General features: G+C 37.0%; 2 protein-coding genes across 2 annotated transcripts in view; one reads left to right on the top strand and one right to left on the bottom strand.

The window, feature by feature from the left end:
• The window catches only part of LOC128203144 (uncharacterized), a 175,012-nt gene that overhangs the window by 79,621 nt on the left and 69,837 nt on the right, over window positions 1-25,554 (bottom strand). The gene's annotated exons all lie outside the window — the stretch shown is intronic.
• Window positions 1,200-13,518, top strand: LOC128203146 (ventricular zone-expressed PH domain-containing protein-like). Its single transcript, XM_052904437.1, has 12 exons — window positions 1,200-1,523; window positions 4,872-5,035; window positions 5,990-6,199; window positions 7,552-7,635; window positions 7,984-8,117; window positions 8,703-8,891; window positions 9,152-9,266; window positions 9,692-9,809; window positions 11,778-11,917; window positions 12,717-12,851; window positions 13,064-13,213; window positions 13,416-13,518. The coding sequence occupies exons 1-11, from the start codon at window positions 1,277-1,279 to the stop codon at window positions 13,142-13,144; spliced, it is 1,617 nt and encodes a 538-aa protein (XP_052760397.1). The 5' UTR covers window positions 1,200-1,276; the 3' UTR covers window positions 13,145-13,213; window positions 13,416-13,518.

A 25,554-nucleotide genomic window follows, 5' to 3' on the forward strand; every position in this document is an offset into this window, starting at 1 on the left:
GTAGTGCACGTAATTATCAAACATGCACTGGGTTGAGTTTGATTTGAATCCCGGCTTGGGTGTTGAGTTACCGGTAACCCGTATGTAAAGCCGTAATCTTTTGACAGTACAACGTTACCAGTAGTGCACGTACTTATCAAACATGCACTGGGTTAAGTTCGATTTGAATCCCGGCTTGGGTGTTGTCAATGACCAGTAACCGGTACGTAAAGCCGTAATGCACCAGTCAATTGTAACCACGGCCCCTCCAGGTCCGAGGAATAGCGGGGACTTTGACTTTCGGTCCAGCCAAGCCCGGGTAAAACCCCGCCCTGCGGGGACAAACTGCTGGTAAAATCCCCGTCAAATGCACCCGCACCCAAGGGACCTATGGTAAGGCCCATTCCCCGCTATTTTAAATGCGAAGACAAAACCACTGCATGCACCCAGCACTGCGGGGCCACCTGGAAGGTAAAACCACGGCCCATTTCCCCGGGTATCCCCGGTATACCCCCGGACCTGGGGGGCCGTGGTTGCAATTGACTGGTGCTTAATCGTTTGACAATACAATGTAACGAGTAATACTCGTACGTACGTATCAAACATGCACTGGGTTGAGTTTGATTTGAATCCCGGCTCGGATGTTGAGTTACCGCTAACCCATACGTAAAACCGTAATCGTTTGACAGTACAACGTTACCAGTCAGGGGCGTAGCTAGGCCGTTTCAAAGTATACGCACAATTGTGATTGAAATGGGCGGATTGCCCTTATGACCCCCCCCCACCCCTGCAGCTCTCGGTTTTTGTCATAGGTCAGAATGATACTGTATAGCAAAATAAATTTCAGGTTCATCAGCATTTAATCAACGAATATTCAATTCAAAAATGTTATGTCTAAAACAGCTTCGTACGAAATTTAAAAATGGTAATTGTCTTAAATAATGAAAATGCATATGAACGTTTTTTATAAGGGTTTCCTAAGGCCACACCAAATTAATAACTTGTTCATCGGATTTCCCGCACCTATTTTTTCAGAAAAGCAAAAAAAATGTTTTTATTTTTTTATCGCTTGCGCCAGCACCATCTAAAAATAATTAGTTTTCTTTACGAGCGCTAATTTGTTTAGTAGAATGTAGCCTTATAACCGTGTTTTTCGATCGTAACAATTATCAAGGCACCGGCTCAATCATGCAGCCGCTCTTATTAGAGTCAATCAACGATATAGACTCGGATACATGCGTCTAGATGATCGAGACTAAATTGACAAAACGAAAACTCTTGAAATTTACGTTAACAAATGACAATTCTACCACCATTTAAAGTTTGTTTAAATTTTGGACAATGTGTTTGTTTTCATTTGGCTAACGCTAAAAGTAAACGTTTATATACTGGGCAAGAAGTGCTGAATTTTATCGTGAATGACAGTGATTATCCAAAGTTTGAATTTGGTATGTTTAACGGGAATTCGGATGACCGTTACAGTGAAAAGACAGTTTCCAATCGTTCATCTATACCTACTACACATGTTCAGGTAAAAACTTCAGGTGTGTATTTTAACTACTTTATTGTTTTGCTGTTAATATAGCAAATATGATGTATTTTTTGTATTATTTGTTTCCTACAAAATCAATTATACATTTAATGATTTATGCATGTTTGTTTTTATTTTGCTACAGATCAGAGTATAGTGTTTATTTAATTCATATGCAATGCATGTATAGTAATAGAAAAAATTGGCCAAGAAACAAGCACCACCTTTCTTGTGTTATCATCAAACTTTTCAGGAAATAATGCATACTACATTATACTACAATGAACATTTATGTATAATATTGCTTATTAAAATTTCAGATTCCTCCAATGCAGGGGATCATGAAATTCCTGTCTTGATGAGGCAACAAGGGCGTGCTTGTGGTGTAGGCCTTGGTCGCCGATGAGTCAATGTTCGTGGACAGTAGGATGACGCTAAAAATTAACCTGACTGACATTCATATGTGCTTCATGGAAACCCATGAGTTTTACCATTCACACAAAAACATCAAACAAGCCGTATTGTGTATTTTGTAAATATTTGTCAAAAAGAAAAGAAAAAATGGTGTCAGACTTTGCGATTTGAAAAAGGTATTAATCACACTTTGTGTTGCGAATAAATGTTTATAGATTTTTTAGATGTTCATGTGTATATTTAAACTATATATGGAAAACATTCAAGTGTTAAATATTTATGCTGATTGGTTTTTGTCTATGAAAAAAGAATGGATATTCTTGAAAAAAAATAATATTTTTTTTGCTATACTGGGTGAGTACCTAAATCGGAACAGTACCTAAATATGGAACACCCCTTATAAAAGCGTTTTTCCGATCATGATCAGTTTATTCACAAGTTTAATCAATATAGGCGCTTGCCTTAGATACAAGTTCCAAAAAACATGATACTCCGGTAAGTATTTCAAATGCTGCTATCATTCAAAGTTTTTCATGTTCAAATGTCAATACATGGCACGCCGGGGAATGACTTCATGCTTGCCACAATCACAGCATACTGGTACAGTCTATATGTTTTACTGAAATCGTCAAATTTTACTAACAAAAATGACAAAAAAAGCTGGAAATAAAATTAATTATTAATTTACTAAAACAAAACATGTAGCAATAATTTTAAAAGGATACATAAAAATAAATAACGAATTAAAACTGTTTCATATTTAGGTACCCCATTGACGAAAATGGCAGTCATTGACTGTGCGGTTAATAAAGTACTTTTCATGCAGATTGGTAGTATCTTGAAAAATGCTATTTATATCAACCAATTGGTCTTGAATCCTAGTATGCTGATGGAAAATTTTGTAGTTGTGGTGCAAGTCTAACTAAAAATATTTCAAAAATAGTGCCAAAAGTGTTCCGATTTAGGTACTCACCCAGTATATGAAAATTGACACAATCAGTATTTGCAGTACAAAAGAAGTAAGTGTCTTTTGTATATATGTTTATGTCTTCTATTACTTGTCTAAATTTGAACAAGATATCTAAAAAAAATAAGGAAAATCTGCAAATTTAAAAAAAGATAGGCATTAAATTCTGAGAAAGCCTAAAATCAAACTGGCACTGGCTGAAATTTTCTGTGACATATTTTCAGCTGAAATGGTTTACAATACGGTGTAGGTTTTTTGTAAATTCTATTCCAGAACTTAAATGGCTACCAAGGCCAATCGTGCAGTCAAAGCAAGAGTGATAGCTGTTGTTTATATTTGACTGCAAAGGCCTATATTCATTTTGTGAGTTATTTTTCAAGTCACCTTGTCTAATAATTTCCATGGCAATGACAAGGTACTTTTATAGAGAATTATTTTTAACCAAGTTTTCCTAAGGAAAAGTGGAAAACCTAGTTAATAGATTTGGAAATGCCATTGGGCAGGCAGGTGGCTGTGACCATTGGCGCTTGTTTCCAGGCTTTAACTTAGCCATGCATAGGGTATTTTGAAAAAAACTTTTTAATAAGGTTTAAAAAAACTGGAAAACTGTGGTTTTGAGTTCTCTCATTTATGAAATAGTTGTTTACAGAAATACATTATTTTGCTTGATCTCAAATAGCATTTGTTTGATCTCAAAACTAATATTTGTATAAAATTCTCTTTTAGTGTTATCATTCTTTCACTGGATGTTATCCTTGTACTGTTTACAATATCATTGTTTAGTTTAAAAGTGAATAAAATATGAGCAAAAGTGAGTTAAATCACTGTATATATTTGTTCGCTCTTCGCTCGCTCCTCTTTTTTGCTAAATGCAAAACAAATATTTTATTATTATTTCGCTCGCTCGCCCCATTATTTTTTTTAAAAAATCTGATGAACAAGTTATCAATTTGGTGTGGCCTAAGCTCATTTAACATTTTCAACACGAAACAAACGTCTATGTTATAGCAAAAGGTCATTTAAAGTATGCACTGAAGGAAATTGTCAACGATTACTCCATAAAATTATACCCGAGAGAGTAATGAAATACGTCGATCCTTGTTCTTCTGGGCGAGGATCTCTATTACCCTTTACGTTTCGATTTCCCATTCACAGTAAACGTAAAACAGTCCAACACCGGACAAGTGACGACAAATTTAATTTGGGAAGTACCAGTAGTGTACGTACTTATCAAACCTGCACTGGGTTGAGATTGATTTAAATCCCGGCTCGGGTGTTGAGTTACCGGTAACCGGTACGTAAAGCCGTAATTGTTTGACAGTACAACGTAACCAGTAGTGCACGTACTTATCAATTAGAATACCAAGATCATTGGGAATATTGGAGGGTTGCTCATTTAAACTGTATTTTGAAACAAAACTGATGCTTTGTTTTATTACTAATTAAGGAGTTCAAACCACTTAGATTGAACTGATACAGTCGAAGGGGTCATAGCATAGTAATTCTTTATTAGATGGAACACAAATAAATTCATTGAATTCATGGGTGGGTCCAAGATTTGACCTGGGGCCCATTTTCTTGGTGAAACTTATTAAAAGACCCCTGTCCTCTCCCCAAAAACTGAGCTATGTTGGTTCTCAGAGATAAAATATATATTAATCTTAAATGATGCTACTATATTGATAAGCAAAGTTCATTGGGATAGGTCTAGCACCGGAAGAAATTGTTCTAGGACTTAACGATCGTTGATGGTGATGATGATGATGATGATGATGATGATGCATTTTTGGCGTGTTTCTTTTCCGTCTCCGTAGACGATTATATGGCGGGTAGGGGTGCGCATCCTTGATCCGCTAGCGCTAGATAAACCACTTGTTGGGGGTACGGTATAAACTCTTTTTTGCGCATCCAGGAGAGGAACCTAATGATTTTTACAACACACCATGCATTTTCTCAATAAACCACACTTTTTACTTTAAGGCAAGTACGCCCTGGCATGGGTGCTGCCCAAGATTGTCACACAGAACCCCGAGCCCATCACGCGACACGTGCCGGAACTAGAAGCGGTCATGGAGCCATGTGGCGTAACCGAATGCGTCAGTCTCCTCCAGGTGTTCGGAATGATCGCAAAATCTAAACCTAAGGTGAGAGGGAATGAGAGATGGGAGTTAGGGTTGGGCAAGACGGAAAATCTAAACCTAAGGTGAGAGGGAATTAGAGATGGGCGTTAGGGTTGGGCGGGACGGGAAATCTAAACCTAAGGTGAGAGGGAATGAGAGATGGGCGTTAGGGTTGGGCGAGACGGGAAATCTAAACCTAAGGTGAGAGGGAATGAGAGATGGGCGTTAGGGTTGGGCGAGACAGGAATGGGTAAATGTTATAAGAGATAAAAGCGCCTACGTGCAAATTTGGTATCGCCTGCAAAGCAGAGCAAAAACATAGGAAATACTTTGTCCGAAATTGGTGTAGTCCATGGCAGCGTCCACCTTTTTTCCCGATTAATAATCGTGATAAACTATTTGGTGTAGAGTCTTAAAACTTCGTATATTCAGTGGTCATTGATAAAAGATGACCCGCACTGATTTATGGGTTAGAAGGTCAAATGTCGAAGCCATGATGACAAATTATCGGTGCGTCCGAATTTTTTCTACACAATATGTGATTTTGTCGTCGCAAATTCAGGTTTCGGAGGAGAGTGTTAGTTCCATTTGGAACCAAATCGAAACCAGGTTCAATGGAGATATTTGAAGGGTTGCTGGTTTATACAGATTTTCGGTCGAAGACAGGATTAATGCTTGGGCTGGGGAGGGGCTAGAGTGCCTGTAGATTATCATAATATGCTAATGAGATATTTTTTATACACGCTAGTGTCATCCACTACTCAATGTGTTTTTTTGAGGATTTTTTTAAAAATATTTGTTAATGTTGTTTTCGTCGTTCTCTTAATCTTGGTGATATATGTTTACTTATACAAGTAAACCATATCTCATTTTAATTGTATTTTGAAAACATAACTGATGATATTGAGATACCTTTAGTTGCTCCATCGTTCAAAGAGACCATTATTTACAGTATACATCCCATCCATTCATTTCTAGGTGCTGGAGGGCCACGTTGCAGCGTTCTGTAACTACCTGACCGTGAGCACACTCGTGCCCCTCATTCTCGCCATGTTTGTTGACATGGCAACTGCAAACCCCGCTGTGTTCATCGACCATGTGACCGCACTGAAACTGCTCGCCGAACAGCAGCCAGTGTTCATACATCAAATTGTGAAGATCGTTGGGGCTGTAGGCACTGTCTCATTGGTAGGTGTTACCATGGTAACCAAGTCAATAAATAAAAACCAGTGGTTTAGAAGATGTCTTTATTAACTCATTGGTAGGATTAGTGGCAACCATGACAACCAGAATGATACACCCGTGATTAAGACCGTATCGTCACTGTATCATTGATAGATTTAGTAGTTACCATGGCAACGAGTTAAATACAAGGAGTGCTAAAGCAGTCGGTGCACTGTCTGATTGGAAGGTTTAGTAGTTACCATGGCAACCAGTTAAATACAAGCAGTGCTAAGCAGTCGGTGCACAGTCTCATTGGAAGGTTTAGTAGTTACCATGGCAACGAGTTAAATACAAGCAGTGCTAAGCAGTCGGTGCACGGTGTCATTGGAAGGTTAAGTAGTTACCATGGCAACCAGTTAAATACAAGCAGTGCTAAAGCAGCCGGCTCACTGTCTCATTGGAACGTTGAGTAGTTACCATGGCAACCAGTTAAACACAAGGAGTGCTAAAGCAGTCGGTGCACTGTCTTATTGGAAGGTTTAGTAGTTTACATGGTAAGAGATCAAATACAAGCAGTGCTTTATGTGTCAGCTCTGTCTCAATGGTAGGTTTAATTGTACCAATGGCTACTTGTTAGATAGCAAAAAAGGTAGTGCTTCAGTTGTTGGCATTGTCTCAATTGTTGGGTTTAATGGCTACCATGGCAACCAGTTATATACAATTGCTTAAGGTGTCAGCACTGTCTCAGTGGAAGGTTTAGTAGTTATCATGGCAACAGTTTAAATACAAGCAATGCTTACTGAATCGGCACTGTCGTATTGGTATGTATTGGTTATCATGGAAACAGGTTAAATTGAAGCAGTGCTTAGGGTGCAGGTGCACTGTCTCAATGCTGGGTTTACTGTGGTAAATGAATATATCCAGAAAAAATATCAATCATGTTTTTCCGGTCCGTATTGAAAAATTCGACCCTCGGGCACGCTGCGTGTCTGGTATGTCGGCAAGCCTCGTTACCGGCTTTCGCGCGTGCCCTCGGGTCGGATTTTTTTATCCGTACCTAAACACATGATAGATACTTATAGTCTCAATAATAGCTGAACATAAGGCAACATTTGTATTTCATGTATGTAGATATTCATTAAGTGTTACACATACAATAGTTGATCATGTTGTAATCAGTTATGACAGTCACATTGGTAGACGTTAATTACCATAAAAAGTATTTTAAATTTAGAATTGTTAAAAGGAGTGGAAACAACTTGTTTTCACGTGCACTTCGACTTTAACAAAGCTATTATGTTGGTCATTACAGGTTTCATACCAATAAATATTGTAATCCTGCATCATATAGTTAATTATATATTTTTTTATTTCAGCCACACGCCGTGAGGACAATGGGTTATCTGGTCAGCCTGTTGTCTGGTTTGTCAGACCAAGCCTCTCTTGTGGTCATCCTGCAGGTAACACACAACTAAATACTGCTTGGCTTTGTTTCATTATATTAAATAACACTATGTGAACTGCAACAAGAAAATATAGGGCTTATCTGAACCTTTTTTATCATCTTTTATTTTTTAGAAAAATAAAAAAGAATATTAATTTATCTTTATGACCTTCAATACATGTGAAGGCATGGGGGTTTCATTATGACATCATTTACTGCATACGTCATATTTAAATATAAGACCATTTTAAATTACAACCATTCTTTTGTGTATGTGAGATGATGATACACAAACTGGTTGGGTGGTTACAACCTCAGGTATACATTTCAAATGGTTTACAGACAAAGCGTCATGTATTTTCAGGAGATAAAGGCCCTGGGCTTGATACACCACAGTCTATTGGCTGACCACATGCAGGAGATCAGTCGCCTGTCCCAGAGCGGATCTAGCAGTGTGCGAATCCTTGTCCATCAACTGAAGGATGACAGTAAAAAGTAGTATGTGTACCGAATATTATTAATTCAGCTTGAAACTTAAGTGTACGGATATATTAAGTCAGCCTGATATTTTAGTCCAAAGCTTTACTGGCCATGATTCTGAGCAGTCTGAAGTGCAAGTCAACTTATATTGTATCCTTTTAACAACCTATAGTATGCCCTCAATCAATACTATTTATTTATATATATATATATATTTATTTAGTGTGCCCCTTTATATTTTATAGTTTGCCACTTTATTAACATATATTGTGACCTTCAACCTATAGTGTGTCCCTAAATCAACAAATAGTGTGTCCCTTTATCAACCTTAAGGGTGCCCCTCCCCTTTATCAACCTATAGTGTGTCCCTTAATCAACCTATAGTGTGTCCCTTTATCAGCCTATAGTGTGTCCCTTTATCAAACTATAGTGTACCCCTTTATCAACCTATAGTGTGTCCCCTTTTCTACCTATAGGGAATATATAGTGCCCCTTTATCAACCTATAGTGAATATATAGTGCCCCTTTATCAACGTATAGGGTGCCCCTTTATAAACCTAAAGTGTGCCCCTTAATTGTCAGCCTCACATATTTCTACTCTAGCTCGGGTCAAAAGGAGATGCGGTCCGTATCCAGCCAGACGGAAGGGACAGTGACCATTATCACTGTTGGCAACCCAGCCTACCCCAGTAATGTCGTTGGTGTGAGACAGCAACAACAGCAGCAGCAGCAACAACAACAAGTCTCACACAGCAACAGATCCAGTCAGCTTAGTCTCACACCGTCATCAAGGTTGGTACCTTTCTTATCGTATGCGAAAGGAGGACACATGCCTTTAAAAATAACTTATTAACAAAAACTATATTTAGTATAATGTATTATCGCTGACAAGGATAGCGTTCGCTAAAAAAGCGCTAAAAAAGGTGAAGTTAAGACAAATATAAAGAAAACACTTTTATACAACAAGATACAAGTAAATTTCTGGCATTTGAAAAGCATTATTCAATTATAAACCTGTATGTGCATACCACAAATGTTTTTAATTACTTTAGAACGAGTATCGCCAACTCGAGATCACTGAGTGACCGACCAGTCAGCCCGACATCAACCCTGGATAGAGCATCTTTAAACAGCGCACTCACACTGAACAGCAGCTCAGGACTTCCGGTACGGGTCTCAATTATCTAGAAAGTGCTTATGCATAATAAGCTGAAGTAGATTATTTCATTAAACCAAATTTAATAAATTAATATTGATTTTAATTAGCAAAATTAATTTATCATGATTATCTAATAGATATTTTTCAAAGTCCGAAACTCTTTAAATTCAAATATTACACTAATTATACCCAAAGTAAAATATTAATCTTAGATTAATCCTGTTGTAAAGGATTAAGGATATTTCAAGGAATGGGGCCAAAAACCCGAAATATTAATTTTCTAGAAACCTTTTATAAGTGTCATGGATTCTATAAGCAATATGTCCATATAATTGCCCTTTGTTTGACTGCATAAATAACAACCAACACAAGCACAGCGTTTGTGTTCCCTCCATGGCTCTCCTGTCTAACACTAGGCAAACTCCTTTTCCAGCCTGAGCCACTTCGAGATGGCGTGCAGCACTTCTGTGAGAAACACATGGACACAATCAGGAAGTTTATCAGCAGTCTTTCCGCTAGGATCCCCCTACCAGCCAAATGCAGCATTTTGGGTAAGGCAGGAAAGGTTTGATGTACGCCATATGGACTAGTAAAGGATTGCTGTTAGTCCCCTACCGGTTTCACCGGAGGAGACCTAAGGTTTACCCTCCGTCCATTTATCCGCACACACAAATGGGTATATATTGGGTTCTTATTTCTTCATTTCTTATCGAAGATAAATTTGTAAATATTGGTGGGGGATTTTTTTCACCTATGCAAATATTAGTGTTGGGGTATTTATCAGCCTATGCAGATAGTAGTGGTAGTGGGATTTTGTTGGCGTATGCAAATATTGGTGGTGAAGGTCTTTTATCCGCCTAAGCAAATGTTGGTGGGGGGAATTTTGTCCGCCTTGGCAAATATTGGTGGTGGAGTATTTTGTCTGTCTATGCAAACATAGTTGGCGGGGGATTTAGTCTGTCTATGCAAATATTGGTGGTGGGGCGATTTGACCGTCTATGCAAATATTGGTGGTGAGGTGATTTGAACGTCTATGTAAATATAAGTGGTGGGGGATTTTGTCTGTCTATGCAAATATTGGTGGTGGTGGATTTTGTCTGCCTATGCAAATATCGGTGGTGGGGGATTTTATTTGCCTATGCAAATATTGGTGGTAGGGGTATTTTGTCTGCCTATGCAAATATTTGTGGTGGTGGTATTTTGTCTGTCTATGCAAATATTGGTGGTATTTTGTTTGTGTATGCAAACATTGGTGGTTGCGGTATTTTGTTTGCCTATGCAAATATTGGTGGTGGGGGATTATGACAGTTATCAAGTATTGGTGGTGGAGGTGTTTTGTTTGTCTATGCAAATATTGGTGGTGGGGTATTTTGTCTGTCTATGCAAATATTGGTGGTGGTGGTATTTTGTTTATGTATGCAAATATTGGTGGTTGCAGTATTTTGTTTGTCTATGCAAATATTGGTGGTTGAGGTGTTTTGTTTGTCTATGCAAATAGTGGTAGTGGGGGATTTGACCGTTCATGCAAATATTGGTGGTGGGGGATTTGACCATCTATGCAAATATTGGTGGTGGGGGATTTTGTCTGTCTATGCAAATACTGGTGGTAGGGGATTTGACCGTCTATGCAAATATTGGTGGTGGGGGGATTTGACCATCTATGCAAGTATTGGTGGTGGGGGGATTTGACAGTCTATGCAAAAATTGGTGGTGGGGGATTTGACCGTCTATGCAAATATTGGTGGTGGGGGGATTTGACCATCTATGCAAATATTGGTGGTGGGGGGATTTGACCATCTATGCAAATATTGGTGGTGGGGGGATTTGACAGTCTATGCAAATATTGGTGGTGTGGGGATTTGACAGTCTATACAAATATTGGTGGTGGGGGTATTTGACCATCTATGCAAATATTGGTGGTGGGGGGATTTGACCATCTATGCAAATATTGGTGGTGGGGGGATTTGACCATCTATGCAAATATTGGTGGTGGGGGATTTGACAGTCTATGCAAATATTGGTGGTGGGGGGATTTGACCATCTATGCAAATATTGGTGGTGAGGGAATTTTGTCTGTCTTTGCAAATATTGGTGTGGGGGGGGGTATTGTGTCTGTCTATGTAAATATTGGTGGTGGGGGATTTGACCGTCTATGCAAATATTGGTGGTGGGGGTATTTGACTGTAAATGCAAATATTGGTGGTTGGGGATTTGACCATCTATGCAAATATTGGTGGTGGGGGGATTTGACCATCTATGCAAATATTGGTGTTGGGGGGATTTGACAGTCTATGCAAATATTGGTGGTGGGGGGAATTGACAGTCTATGCAAATAGTGATGGAGGGGACTTTGTCTGTCGCTTGTTGTACACAATTAACATGCCCCCAAATATAACTCCATCAACAGGAATCAAATAAACAACACAACTAATGCCGAGAGTTGGAAATAGATATTTTGTAAAATGAATCCAAATTGTATTTTAATACAAAATTTAAGTGTTTAAATTATGTATTTTCAGACGGCAGACATAAGCGCTATGTTCGTCTCAATTTCCAGTGTGGAATAAAGGGGACAAATTGTTTATATGGGAAGCAGTTTTTCATCCTAAACACCAAGCTTCCAAAGACCTGGATCCATCTCATGTTCCTGGCTGTCCAGGTATGAAGTCATATAGTGAAGTTATAGTGAAATAATTCACACTTGTTCCTGGCTATGATTTAAATTATATAGGGCCTAAAAAAAATACATTTGGTTCGGGTTACCCGACCCTACCTACGGAATAGGCGCCGACCCTAACGTTTTTATAGTCAGTTTGAAAAAAAAATGAAAAACTAAAAAAAAAAAAAAAAAAAAAAACAAATTTCTTTTTTTTTGCTTTTCAATATGTAGTTTAAAACCTTAATTTCTTATATAGAAGATAACTTTTACACCATTCTCCAATGATGAAAATGACATTCTTATATAAAGCCTAATAAAAAAATAATAAAAAAAAATAAAAAGCCTACCTACCCTACCTATTTTTGAAAAGGATGTAACCCTAACCAAACATATTTTTTTTAGGCTTAGGCAGCAACACTGTATGGTATCGTATCTATTTAAAGACCTAGTCAGCGTCAATCCTGAGCCAGCAGGATTTAAGTTCTATATAAAGCAACACTGTATGACATATCTATTTATATACCAAGTCAGCGTCAAACCTGGACCAGCAGGATTTAAGCTCTATAGTTAACACTGTTTGATATCCTATCTGTTTATAGACCGAGTCAGCGTCAACCCTGGGCCAGCAGGATTTAAGCTCTATAGATAGCAACACTGCATGACTTCCTATCTATTTATAGCCCAGTCAGCCTCAGCTAGAGTCGGAAGGATTTATGTATGAGCAGCTGTTAACATTGCTTGGCAGAAAGGAAATGGTGGCTATAATAGAAATACTGTATGACATTCTATCTATTTATAGGCCCAGTCAGCCTCGGCGTTAAGCCAGCAGGATTTAAGTGTGAGCAGCCTTAAACATTGCTGGGATGCACTCTACCCGGAGAAAGGAAACAGTGGCTATATCACACTTGTCACCTCATCCTTCCCATCAGCAAAGGTAACATCCCTAATGATCATGTATTGGCGGTAAATAAAGTAAATATATGTGAATGTCTTTGGTTTGCATATATATGCATGTTATTTAAATCCAGTTGAATTTATCAAGTGTTTATATCTGTTACTGCTAAAAAAATATGTGTCCAAAACGTATTCTAAATTAACATAAAAGTTCTCTCCATTTGAATGCAGTCTTATCCAAACATTTTCCAGGACCAGGATGCCTTGCTTCAGGAGCTCCATGGTGACCGATACTTTGATGTGTTCGAGTTTAACGCCCCTCGCAAGTACTAGGCCTGCTTCATGTGTAACCACCCGGAGAAAATGTCTGAGCTGATGCCTGATGGAAGTCCAGTCATTGCTGTATGTTAACAGTTTTTTAAATATTTGAATTTTTAAATCATACTTTAATTGTACTGGTGATTGATGCACGATATAGCAATCCAGGCATGATCGTTTGTGAACACTTGAATCTTGCACGATTTTACTGCCCGCTGGCAGCCCAGTCACGGCTCAGCTGTTTTTAATTTAAAAGATATAATATTTACTATTCTCTACTGGACAGGGTCAGTTGAAGGAGAAGAAAGGGCGCTGGAAGTTTCTGAAGCGGTGGAAGACCCGATACTTCACTCTCTCCGGCAGCCAGATAACCTACAGCAAAAGTGATTGGTATGTTACACTTTATATTCACTGTATTTTAACTCACAGTAGACCTAAAGGTAAGTAATTCCATATGTAACACTTTATATAACCTAAATTTAACTGACATTAGAACTTATTCCTATGTGACTCCAAAGTCTAACTGGAATTAGATTGTGTTAGCTGAAGGTAAGGGCATGGTGAAACATAAATCACCTCGAGATTCTATCCACTCTGTATGTGTTGCGTCTGCTTGAAGTGAGATAGACATAGTTACCACAACGGCGGTCAACCAGGTGTATGTTAGTGCGTCCGGTTGTATGTCCATCAGTAAGTCCAACTTGATAATGCACTTGGTAATTTTTAAGTGATTTGTCACAAATGTTCATCATGTGAAGCTTGCTGTTAAGTGCAAGACCAAAGACTTTTCGTCAAAGGTCAATGTCACACGTTAAGGTCATTGGTCAAAATTCCATGTCAAGGACTTATTCAAGGTGAAAATACCTTCATTTTGTCTTGTCCTGGCTGTAATTATTCCAGTAGGAGATCTTATAATAACACAAATGTTTTCCACTATAGAGAAAAGAAACGTTACCAGTGCGAGAAATACAGAGTGTGAAAGCTGTTCGCAAAGGCATTCGTGATATTCCTAAGGCGTTTGAAATCTTCACAACAGACCAGAACTATGTGTTTAAGGCAAAAGGCCAACAAAACATTGAGCCCTGGGTACAGTGCATCCATCTAGCTGTGGCCAAGGCTCAGAATGATGGAGAGTGTACTGTTGTGGAAAACGTCACCATACCAACCATTCCAACCAGACCTCGATCTGCTGTACGCGATACAAAGTTATAGCATTTGTGACACAGTGCACACGCTGTGATAGACAGTGATATTAAGATCTTCATAACTTTAGATGTAGAATTGCTAATTATAACAAAATGTACATATCTGAATGAATAAAAATGTTAGCATTTTGACTAAGTGCATATACTGTGATACAAAAATTGTAGTTTGTAACCAAGTACAAACATTATTGATGAAAGATGGTGGAGCATTTGTGTCCACTTTCCATTTTTGGTGTCTTAACTGCTGGTGTATTTTGATGGCTCAGCCTGTTTCTCTTTTGTTTTATTGTAGTTTATATGTGTTGTTCTATGTTTATACATTTAAATACATTTATGGATATATTTATGTGAATGTTTTTGACAGTGAATTTTATAATGGTGATATGGCCATGCATTTATTAATGTTAATAGGTAAGTCAGTATTGTATATGTCCACATTAATGAACTGATAATTGCATTTGAAAAAAAACATACATGTACAAAACCTTTTTCCAAAAAATGATATTTACTTCAAAGCTGTATTTTCTTATTTCAACAAAACGTGGCGCTTATGGCGCAAATGGATTATCATAGTTAAAAACCCATTGTAAGTTATTTTTATGAAGACAATTTAAAATTAGTATTAATTTACATGCTGTAAATTGGAAACATTGTTACACATTTATCAGAAAAGTGGTGTTTACATGTATATATGTGTTTTGTTAAAGTATACATCGTTTTATTCGTATTTGTATATATACACAATTATCAAATGTGTAAATAAAAGCATACATTGAGGCAGTTATAACAATATTGATGTCAGATTCAGTTTTGTTTAATTTATAATATTAAACAAAAGGCAAATGTTATCACCAGAAAACCACAATATGTTGACATTCATGTCATGTTAAGAAATGAAAATATTGAATATTCAAGTGCATAATGTTACATCAAAATCATCTCCAGCATTGTATTACACCTACTTTCATGAAACATCATTGAAATGTTGGTTAGCATGGGAATTATGCATCTGTGATTTTTATGAATTTTCACTTCGTTTAATAGGAGTTAGTGCCCTTTAATTAGTAAAACAGTGTATGAAGTACATATCTTGTGTAGAATTAAGCTTCAACAGTATTGTACCTTCACTCATAAGACTTCATAGGAATGTTGGTCATCACTTTTCGCTCTGTCTAACAAAAGTTAGTGCCCTTTAATTAGTAAAACAGTGTATGAAGTACATATCTTGTGTAGAATTAAGCTCCAACAGTATTGTATCTACACTGATAAGACTTCTTAGGATTTTTGTCATCACAGGCTGTTGCCTCCTCTGTCGCATTTCGCTCTGTCTAACAAGAGTTGTGGCCAATGTCTTTGTTAAGAATTACACATATTGTTATTGCTCTCATCGGATTGTTATTAAACATTGGAGATGGTACACCTGCCATTATTTTCAAATTTCACTCATTATTTTAACAACTTGAGGGGGGGTGGTGTCGGGCGGTTTTCACTGTGGTAGCTCTTGTGTCCAATCGTTATCTAAAATACTTGGTTTTAAAATAAAATTTGGTAGGAAATTGTCATGTATGCTTAAGCAAACATCTGCTAACATTTCGATGTTTTTTTCTGGTTTACATGTGTAGTAAATAATTATTCTAAGAACTACATATATGCAAACTGTCAAAGCATTAAGTGTTGTTTCTATTGAAAACAACACCATTTGCCTATGTTTTCATATTAACAGTGTAAAATGTCAATTGCTGTATTTTTTTTAGTAGAACATGGGCTGTATTGCAGAAACCTCTTAAGTTGTTTTTAAGATACATGTAACTAAAATTTGAAATTCTAAATTGTTATATTTCTTTCAAAACCTAACACTTTCAAAGTTTTTTTTTAATTTTAAAGCGTCGGTTTCCATCAATTATTGCCAAAATATACATTAAGCATATAAGCATGTGCGACATTACAAGTAAGGAAATTCTTGAAGGTAAGGAAAAGACCCATTCTTAAATTAAAATGTCTCTGTAATAGGGCTCCTGTATGGGTCTTTGGTGTTGATGTGGCCATTTTTCTGTTGCAATACCTTTTCAAATAGAGATGCAATATATAACGTGTGTAGAAGTAGTATTAAAATGAATCAAAATTGTTTTGATATCAGAAGCATTTGAAAACACTGCAGCCGTATTTTATACACCATACTAACACTATGAGACTTTTTGAGACTGATTTTCAACTATTACCCTAGATAAACAACTGTGACAAAACATGCCTTTATCGTTTTTCTAATTTTTATACTAACTATACTGGTAATGGAAATATTTATTTTGGTATTATTATCTGTCATCAATGTCGACAAATTTTCTTGACATAATAATTGTGATGACATGTTTTCATAATAAAAATAAGCATATTAAAAACTCATGTTTGGAATTTATTGGTCTGAGATATGATAGGTTTTTTGTTCATAAATGTCGTCGCCATCATGAAACAACGTTATTGTACAATTTTTAAGGAATATTTACACCTCAACTTCCATTCCTTAAACGAACTGCTTTTCGGACTCCGCACACTTTGACCAGCCCAATTGCGTTCATACACCGATAATGACATCAACCCCGCAATTGGGCTAGTCGTACTTTGACCAATGCGTTAGCAGCCGTCTGAAGCCCCCGTAAACTTTCAAGTCGGCGACCTTTGAGGTGGGACTTCAACTCGGGGAAAAAGCAAAGTCGAACTGGGCCAGGTCAGGTGTATACGGCGGATGTGGAAGAAGCTCCAGTCCTAGGACGCTAATCTCAAGTTGAGTGGTCGCAGCAGTATGAGGTGGGGCTTTATCCTGTAGGAGGATTATAAGTATATATTATGTGTTTTATGTGTATTATGAGGGTCGGATTTTTCGATCCGGACCGGAAACACATGATTTTTTTTTTCTTGCATACCTATAATGAATTTGTTTAAAAATGACGTTGAAAACGCACTTGTACATTTCACCATAAAGCGCGTGCGACGTTGTTTACTGACGTCATAAAGCGCAGTAATTTTAAATCACTATCGACGTCAAATAGTTCTTTTAAAAATCGCGCTTTTACGATTTTTTATTTTCAATTTTAATTAAAAGGATTGTATACTTATTTTTTGATTCCGCTTTATTTAAATACTATAATATACTTTTTATAAACCATAAAAAGAAAGAAGAAGTGGCGCGTTGTTGTGCGTGACTCATATGTTACATGGGGGGTGTAAGATGAGTTTTTCCAGCACCGGTCACATGACCGGAAACACCCGTCCAGTATGCAAGAAACGCACGTCCAGTATAAAGAAGAAATGATCAACCGAAATGTCACTCATCTTTTCTTCTAAGCGCCCGGATGAGATCACGGCCGAGTACCTGTTCACAATGTTAATCAAAGTGCTGAAAGCACTGATGGACTAGGGCTTCATTTAGGGGAATGTTGATAACCATGTTCTAAGCATTAAACAAATCGGCTCACATCACAAGGGGTCACTGTTTAATGGACTAGCTTAAACTTTAGACTAAAACTGCTTGCAAGCTGCAAAGGAAATTTTAAAAGTATGGGTAGAGGGAGGGGGGGGGGGGCTAAAGTGTTTAATTAGATAAAGTCATAGTTCTTTTGAAAATCTCAATGTCGTTAAATCAGACCTAAACAAATTAATTTACGTGGTTGGCGTATGTTAACCAAAGTACACATACTTGATTAATTTGATTAAATCATTTTATATCAAAGGTTTGTTATTTGCAGTTTCAGAGAAGATTTTCAATGATGTAATTATATCCTTTATAGAAAATCTGTCACCTCTTTTTCAGGGGAGCTTTAAACCACAGGGCCATACTTTGGATAATATTTGTAAAAGACATCAATAAATGCAACAGTAGGCCATTCTTGTATTGTCCTCTGTCTCTGTCCTGATAGCTCCCTATCTCAATAGTTGCAAATGGTTGCAGGTTCATGATTCTCCTGGTCATTGGTCATACAGAAAGATGTTGAATGTAGAATCAAGAAGCTTTCATTTCAGGCACTCCGAATTGAATAGAACTGTAACATTTGGAGTGCCTAGAATTTGTAAGATTCCTAGGCAACATGTATCAGGTGTTGCAGTACATTTACTTTACTACAAATACTTTTACCCGTCCTTGTAAATCTAAAAAAGCTTTCATTTCGCAAAAGTAGTTCATATATTAAACTATAATAAGGTTGCTAAATCAGAGTTTGAATAATTCTGATATCTAGATGGCCTTTAATTGCAGCAATTTAATGTCCAACTCATGATGTCAATTCAGCTGGTTAAGCAATACTGCATTTCCTTGGTGTGGGGATTGCATTATATACTTGAATAAACAAACAGTTTCTGCGTTGGAAAGTACAATGTATTGACAATGTTACATGCAATTTTCTTGACCTGACTCCATCCAAGCCTTAAATCTTAGATCAATATGTACTTGGGGCTATGTGTTTTATCAATGAGAACTATAAATTATGTTCAATTTAGTGCCACTTATGATATATCATTCCGAATACAAAAACACTAGCATTTTCTTTAAAACCACTAGCATTAATATCCTATGTTATGATAAAACCATTGCAAGGTGGTAATTTGAAAACACTAGAAATTTTATCTGGTCAGGGTTTGACATAGTCTTTCTAGGCAGCTGGACTTGTTTTGCAGTTACTTTGAAAATCTTCAAAAGCTAAACTGATCAAGACTGGAGCAAAATCCTCACAATACCAAAAGGGATTTTAAAGACTTACGAGATCATTCTCATATCACCAATACCATTAGTTTTTATCTACAAACTTAAGTCAACATAAAAATGTTTTACATTAATATTGCAATGAATAAAACATATTGCAATAACATAGCAATCAAGCCTAAACATGAGATTTCAACATTTTCCAGATAAACAATAAATAAGTTTACTTAATAATTTTCTCGATACTTACACAAGCTGGAAAATGGTCTCTTTTTGAATACTTCACATATTTCATGGCTTTCATCATTCAAACTAACATTTCGCTTGTTATTTCAATATTCAATGATTTGGTAAACATTATAAATGATGGTTAAAATTAAGATTCATACTAATCATGCCTACCAAAAACACCTGACTGACCAATTAGAATCCAATTTCGGCAGGACTTATTGGTGGTTCAGTGAAATCAACCATGACCTCCCACAATCTGCACTGATCAACAGTAGTAAATGCATTGTTTCCATTGTTCTTATTTTCATAAAGTTAGAAAACAACTGCAGTGAATAAAATTTATTCCTTATCACTGAGAGAAAGTTAAGAATGAACGAAGCCGACGGTTACATTTAGTGGGATATCAAATCCTACAAATGTATTCATCATTTTATGTAACCGTATTTAGTATAAATGTTAAAGTTTTGAAAGTCTAAAAAGTTTCAATTTTTGTATATTTTGTGCTTCATTTAATTTCATTGAAATTTGTTTTTCTTAGAGTTCATTCCCAAGCATACTTGTTCACATTTAAGTGCAAGAAAGTCTCTAAATTATGATCTGAATAAATTTTTATATTAATGGTAGGTTACATAAAAGATAAACAATTTATTGTGCTTTTTAAAAATAACAGTTTTTCATCTGTTTAAAATTATTTCAAATGCTGTGCATTGAAATTTGATTATGAGTTTAAACTATGACAGGAATAATTCAAGGGAATGTTGTTGTTTTTTGTGATTTCTAGCATTTAAATTGTCTGAATCGCATGAATATTTATAAATTACGTAAGGTACCGGGTATTCTCAAATTGGTCACACTTGTTGAACTTTGTACTGTCTTCTTTTTGTCTGTCTCAAATTTAATACAGCATTGGCTTCACTTGTTGTTTATTAAAGGGACTGTACACCAGAATGGCACCAAAAAAGTTGGATTTTTTTCTTTAACGAATCTAAGGACAAATTTTTAATAAACTATTTTACTCTTTGATATCGTTATTGTAAATAAAATACCAAAATGTAAAAAAATTGCAGTGCAGTGTCGAATCCACTATGCTATGAAGACTGGGTGGAATTTCCAGATATATACCTAACTCGCTTAAATCACGTAATAACATCAACGGCAGATTACGCATGAGGAATGACTTATACTCTGTAGACATACAATGTACTTAGTAATCTTTTTTAATGGAAAAACACGAAATATTATTAATAAATCATTTGTAAACTATGTGCATCATCAGTTAGTAAGTTTCAATGCATTAATTCGGTACACATCGATACCAAGTTAATGTCAGGTTTCTATAAAAAGAAAGTGTTTTCTTTTTCGTTATTAACTGAGTACAGCCCATTTAAAATGTACCTTATAATGTCTGTGACTTATCAAATATTTAATAGTAATGGTCTGCAACCAAGATTTGTTTGACTTATCAAGGTTTCAAACTGCATTGTGTATGCGATTGGAAAGCTAATCTTGAAAGCTCCCTTAGTATAATTTTTAAAAAATAACATAGACCCTGCAAGGTACTCATATTTGGATGATTCATAAAGATTTGCACAGTTATTTATGTATAATTGCATTTATTGATACAGGTTACCTTTTTCAAATCTATGATTTAGATTGCAAAGTATAACTTATATAAATAAATATACATTCTTAACTTCTAATAAGTAATTAGTTAATTTGTCAACTGCGCACCAAAACACTGAATCTGTATGTATACGCAAGCTTATGCATCAGTCAATTAATTGTAACCATGCACCCCCCCCCCCGGTCCAGGGAATAGCGGGGACTTTTACTTTCGGTCCAGCCAACCCAAGCTAAAATCCCGCCCTGCAGGGATGATCTGATGGCAAAGTCCCCACCAAATCCCCCCTAGCACCCAAGGGACATTAGGTTAACCACATCCGCACTGTATTTTCCACGAAAACCCGATACTGCGGGGCCACCTGAAAGGTAAAAACACGGCCCATTTCCGCGGTATACCCCCGGATGTGGGGTCCCTGGTTACAATTGACTGGTGCATGCTGATCCATAGTAATCCAATCTCATGCCAAGACGATTTCTGGTCTGACATCTCCAGGTAAGTTATTCTTAAGCAAAAAAGCCTGGACAGCATTTGAGAAAGACTGTTGTGAGGTTAAATCTTCATTACTTCACTATGCCACAACATTGGGTGATTACCGATTTTCATTCTTGGCGAGGAAACAAAAAGTGAGCTCAAAGCGTCTTCAGAAAAAGAACTTAATGCACCAGTCAAATGTAACCACGCCCGCCCCCCCCCCGCCAGGTCTGGGGAATACTTTGACTTTCAGTCCAACCAATCCCCTATAAAATCCCTGCCTACCCTGCGGGAACGAACTGGTGGTAAAATCCCTGCCAAATAACCTCGCACCCCAAGGATCTTAGGTAAGGGTAATTCCCCGCTATATTTTGCGGGAAGACAAAACCACCGCAATCATCAGGCACTGCGAGGACACCGTTGAAAGGTGAAAACACTGCCCTTTTCCCTAGTATACCCCGAGGGGGTGGTAACAATTGACTGGTGCATAATAAGAGTAGAAATCAAAAGTGAGCAGGCAAATGGCGTTGGTTTATCACACAATGTCATTGAACAAAATGTACTTACACTGAGAATGGCTCCAAGACATTTCTATGCACATAGGTAAACACTCATCATATTCATAAGCCAGATGCTATGCACATATTCATACATTTGGCTTCATTTAAAATGAAACTTTATAAATAAGTATGCGCATATTTGATATTTCTTTATCTCCATTTTGCAAAATTGAAATCACATGATTTTATCAAACGAACTTGTATTGCTTGAAATTCTACGTGTCAAATTAAACATGCTATCCACGGTAAGATGACAATAAATCTGTTTGATGGTGGTATCATTCAATGGCGACTTTATTGATAAATTTCTTCAATATAACACGTATAAAATTCACATCATCAGCATCCGGAAGTAGTGATAACATGTACATGTGTGAATCATTCGACCGCTCTGATCAGAGTGAATGAGTCAATACAGTAGACTGGTACCCGAATTTACTTTTCCTCAAGAACACAAGTTATAACGTTATACAGGTACGCGGCATATGTTTTTATTTTTATTTTACATTAATAGTATTTAAACAATCAATACCAAAAATCATGCTGTATTTAAAAAAGTGCTGAGTGACATGCAATGATTAGTTAAAAAATAAACTTTGTATTTAAATAGAAAATGTCACGGCAACATGCAAATTATGTCGAAAAAAAGAACAGCCCAGTTAATAAATTAATACCAACATTCTATACAAAGGATAACCATACTTAAAAAAAACAACAAATATCTTGGTTGTTTACTACTTAGACCGCAAGCTTGATTCGTTTTACGTACCCACAAGACATTTCGAATGCGCGACGGGCACCGTGGTTAGCTGACACTGGTCTCTTTTCGGATAAAAGAGAAAGCGGCTGCCAGTCTATCAATCAAGAGCTTTGAACGGAAAATGTCGATGCGTACTTTTCCAATATGTTCATATTCTTATTGCATTTAATCTGACCGTATGCAAGAACATTCATGTAGTTAACCCGATTAACTCACTCGCTACGTACCCATTTCTTGTGCTTCATTAAAAGAACATACAATTAGCTTGTCTTGTTAGGAGAACTATTTTTATTGGATGTTTTCATTGTAATCAGTTCTGGTACTACTTTGATTATTCAAATTTGCTAACGGCAATCCAATCAAAATACAGCGTATGAATACATTACTCAGTGAACCCCCAGATTCGGCTTGAAAATGCAGACATCGTGATTACGGCTATGAACTAGGCCACAAGTGTACTAGTCCAAAACGTTTTAAGTATCATACTGTTACCTTATAGTTAGAAGTGTGGTCGGGGGTCAGAATTATGTGTGCGGTTCCATTGCTGACATGTGCAGCCTCTGACGGCTCCAGTACAGTAATTCTGCATGCCGCATTCAGTTTCTCTTTAATTGACGTCAAGGCTGACGGTTCGATTGTTAACTTCCGTCCACAACCTGCATCATCTTCAAGGGACTGTAGGCCATCAGAAAAACGTCAATGCCACTTGATAACCAGCGCACGGCAATCGCAGTTTTCTCCCCGTGTCAGCTTTAGTAGCTTATACGTTTCGGATTGCGTTTTCCTATTTCTTTGCAAAATTAAATGTTTGCGCGAATTTACAAACGTTCTTGTGACGACATATTTAATTTCTTAGCATGCGTGACTGTCTAAGAGCAGACTTTTTTTATTTCAAAATGCAACGGCCGATTGACGTCAAATGTTCAGATGACGTCGCGCAAACGTCGCCAAACAGAATCGCGGAGTTTTTAAGATTTTCTGCAGCTGATATTTATTTCATTAATTTTTTAAATTCAGCATGCATTAAAAAAAAAAACGTCAGTTGGGCCGGTAGCGTGTTACTATGGTTGCATTATATTGTGTTGTTTCGTGCTATGCTATGTCATGCTACTCTAATCGAGGCAGTAAGGAGAAAAAGGTTTACTCTTTCAAATGGTACTAATTTTAGTATTTTGCAAGTGGTATGAACAAAATTATGGGACAAGTCTACGTAATTATTGATCATCCCTCAAATTGATTTAAAGATACGTCCCTTCTGTCGTCAGTGATTAGTAAACAACATTTCAAATTTCTCAGTTTAAAGGGACTTGCCACCGGATGGTCCCAAAATCGACAAATGCAGAACTTCCTTTAAACAAACCTAGAATTATCAATACGAGCTAATACGGGGCTGATTATACGCCACTTTCAAGATAAAAGATATTATATGATTTCGCCGTCTCAACTGAGTTCAGGCGTTTGAAAATAGGGCATAATGGTTTCCAGTTTTAATTGTGTATATTAAGCATTTAAGTCATGTGATGAGTTCATGTACATACAGGTGGAGGATTCTCCTCGTGGCGGATTTTCCACCTAGATATATATTTCTTAGATATACCTTGACCTTGGACAATACATATATATCTATACAGTCGAACCCCGTTGGCTCGAACTCCCATGGACCGGCGAAAATACCTCGAGCCTCGGGAAATTCGAGCCAAGCGTGAATGCTTACATTAAGAAAAAAACATCGGTCCTTTACCTACAGTTCAAGCCAACGATGAGTTCGAGCCAAGCGAGTTTGAGTCAATGGGTTTCGACTGTAAACACTATTTTTAAAATAACTGGTATTAACGTGGAAGACCAAACCATTAAACTTACTGGGTATATATAAATATATATATATATACATGTATATAGTGTCGTAAGCGATGGGATATCTGCGGTAAGTAAGATTCAATGCGTTGTACTCAAAAATCAATATTAAGATTTTGACAATTTGAAATTTTCTTCTTCTTGCAAATGTATTATATAGTGGCTTTATAAATATCTGATCTCTGATTTTTATACATTCGATTATCTGTTAGGCATCCCTACCAATGCATCACATTTCCCAACACGAGCGGCGCAACAAAAACGATGCACGGCGAACGCCAACAACTGTGTTTGTATTTCTAAAAACGGACATAACTGAAGAAAAATCAATACTTGTAGGCCTTATGGCTGTCGAGAGTTTTATTTGAATATCTTGAGCGATGTTCAGTAACGGCACAAAGGTTAAAAATACGCAACGACGCAGATGCCGTCCGCATCAGCACTACGACATTACAACCGCCGTACAGTGAGAAATCGGCTTAAAGAGCGGGGCATACGCTGCATGAGACCTATCGTGACATGATTCTCACGTGGCGTCACCGTCAAGTTTGTCGTCAGGGGACGGTCGACAATCGTGCTCGTCGAAGGCGTTTCGTGATATTTAGTGATGTATCACGATTTAATATCACCAATGCTGACAAGGGACTGCGTTTATACAGGCGGCGTCATGAACGCAACGCACGTTACTACATATTGCAATATAGCCGTTTCGGTGGCGGCAATCAATTTAGATTAAAGTTCACCTTACAGCATTATGATTAATTTGCGACTTTCTGCATAATTTGATTTCCACAGGATTGTTGTTTCATTATTATTCATTTGTGTTTTGGTTATTAAATACAGCCTTAATTCAACCATTGTAGCGTTTTTATTTACATCCGTTTAGTAGTAAGGATTTGCGAAAGTGCGATGAGGCCAAATAGTATTTGTTATTGGCAGATCATGTCAAGAGCTTACTTTTCCTCCCAGCCTGAGGATAAACCCACTCAATATATTAAGTACACTTTATCATCATCATCATCATCATCAT

This window comes from Mya arenaria, chromosome 9, assembly GCF_026914265.1.
Source record: "Mya arenaria isolate MELC-2E11 chromosome 9, ASM2691426v1".
Lineage (NCBI taxonomy): Eukaryota > Metazoa > Mollusca > Bivalvia > Myida > Myidae > Mya > Mya arenaria.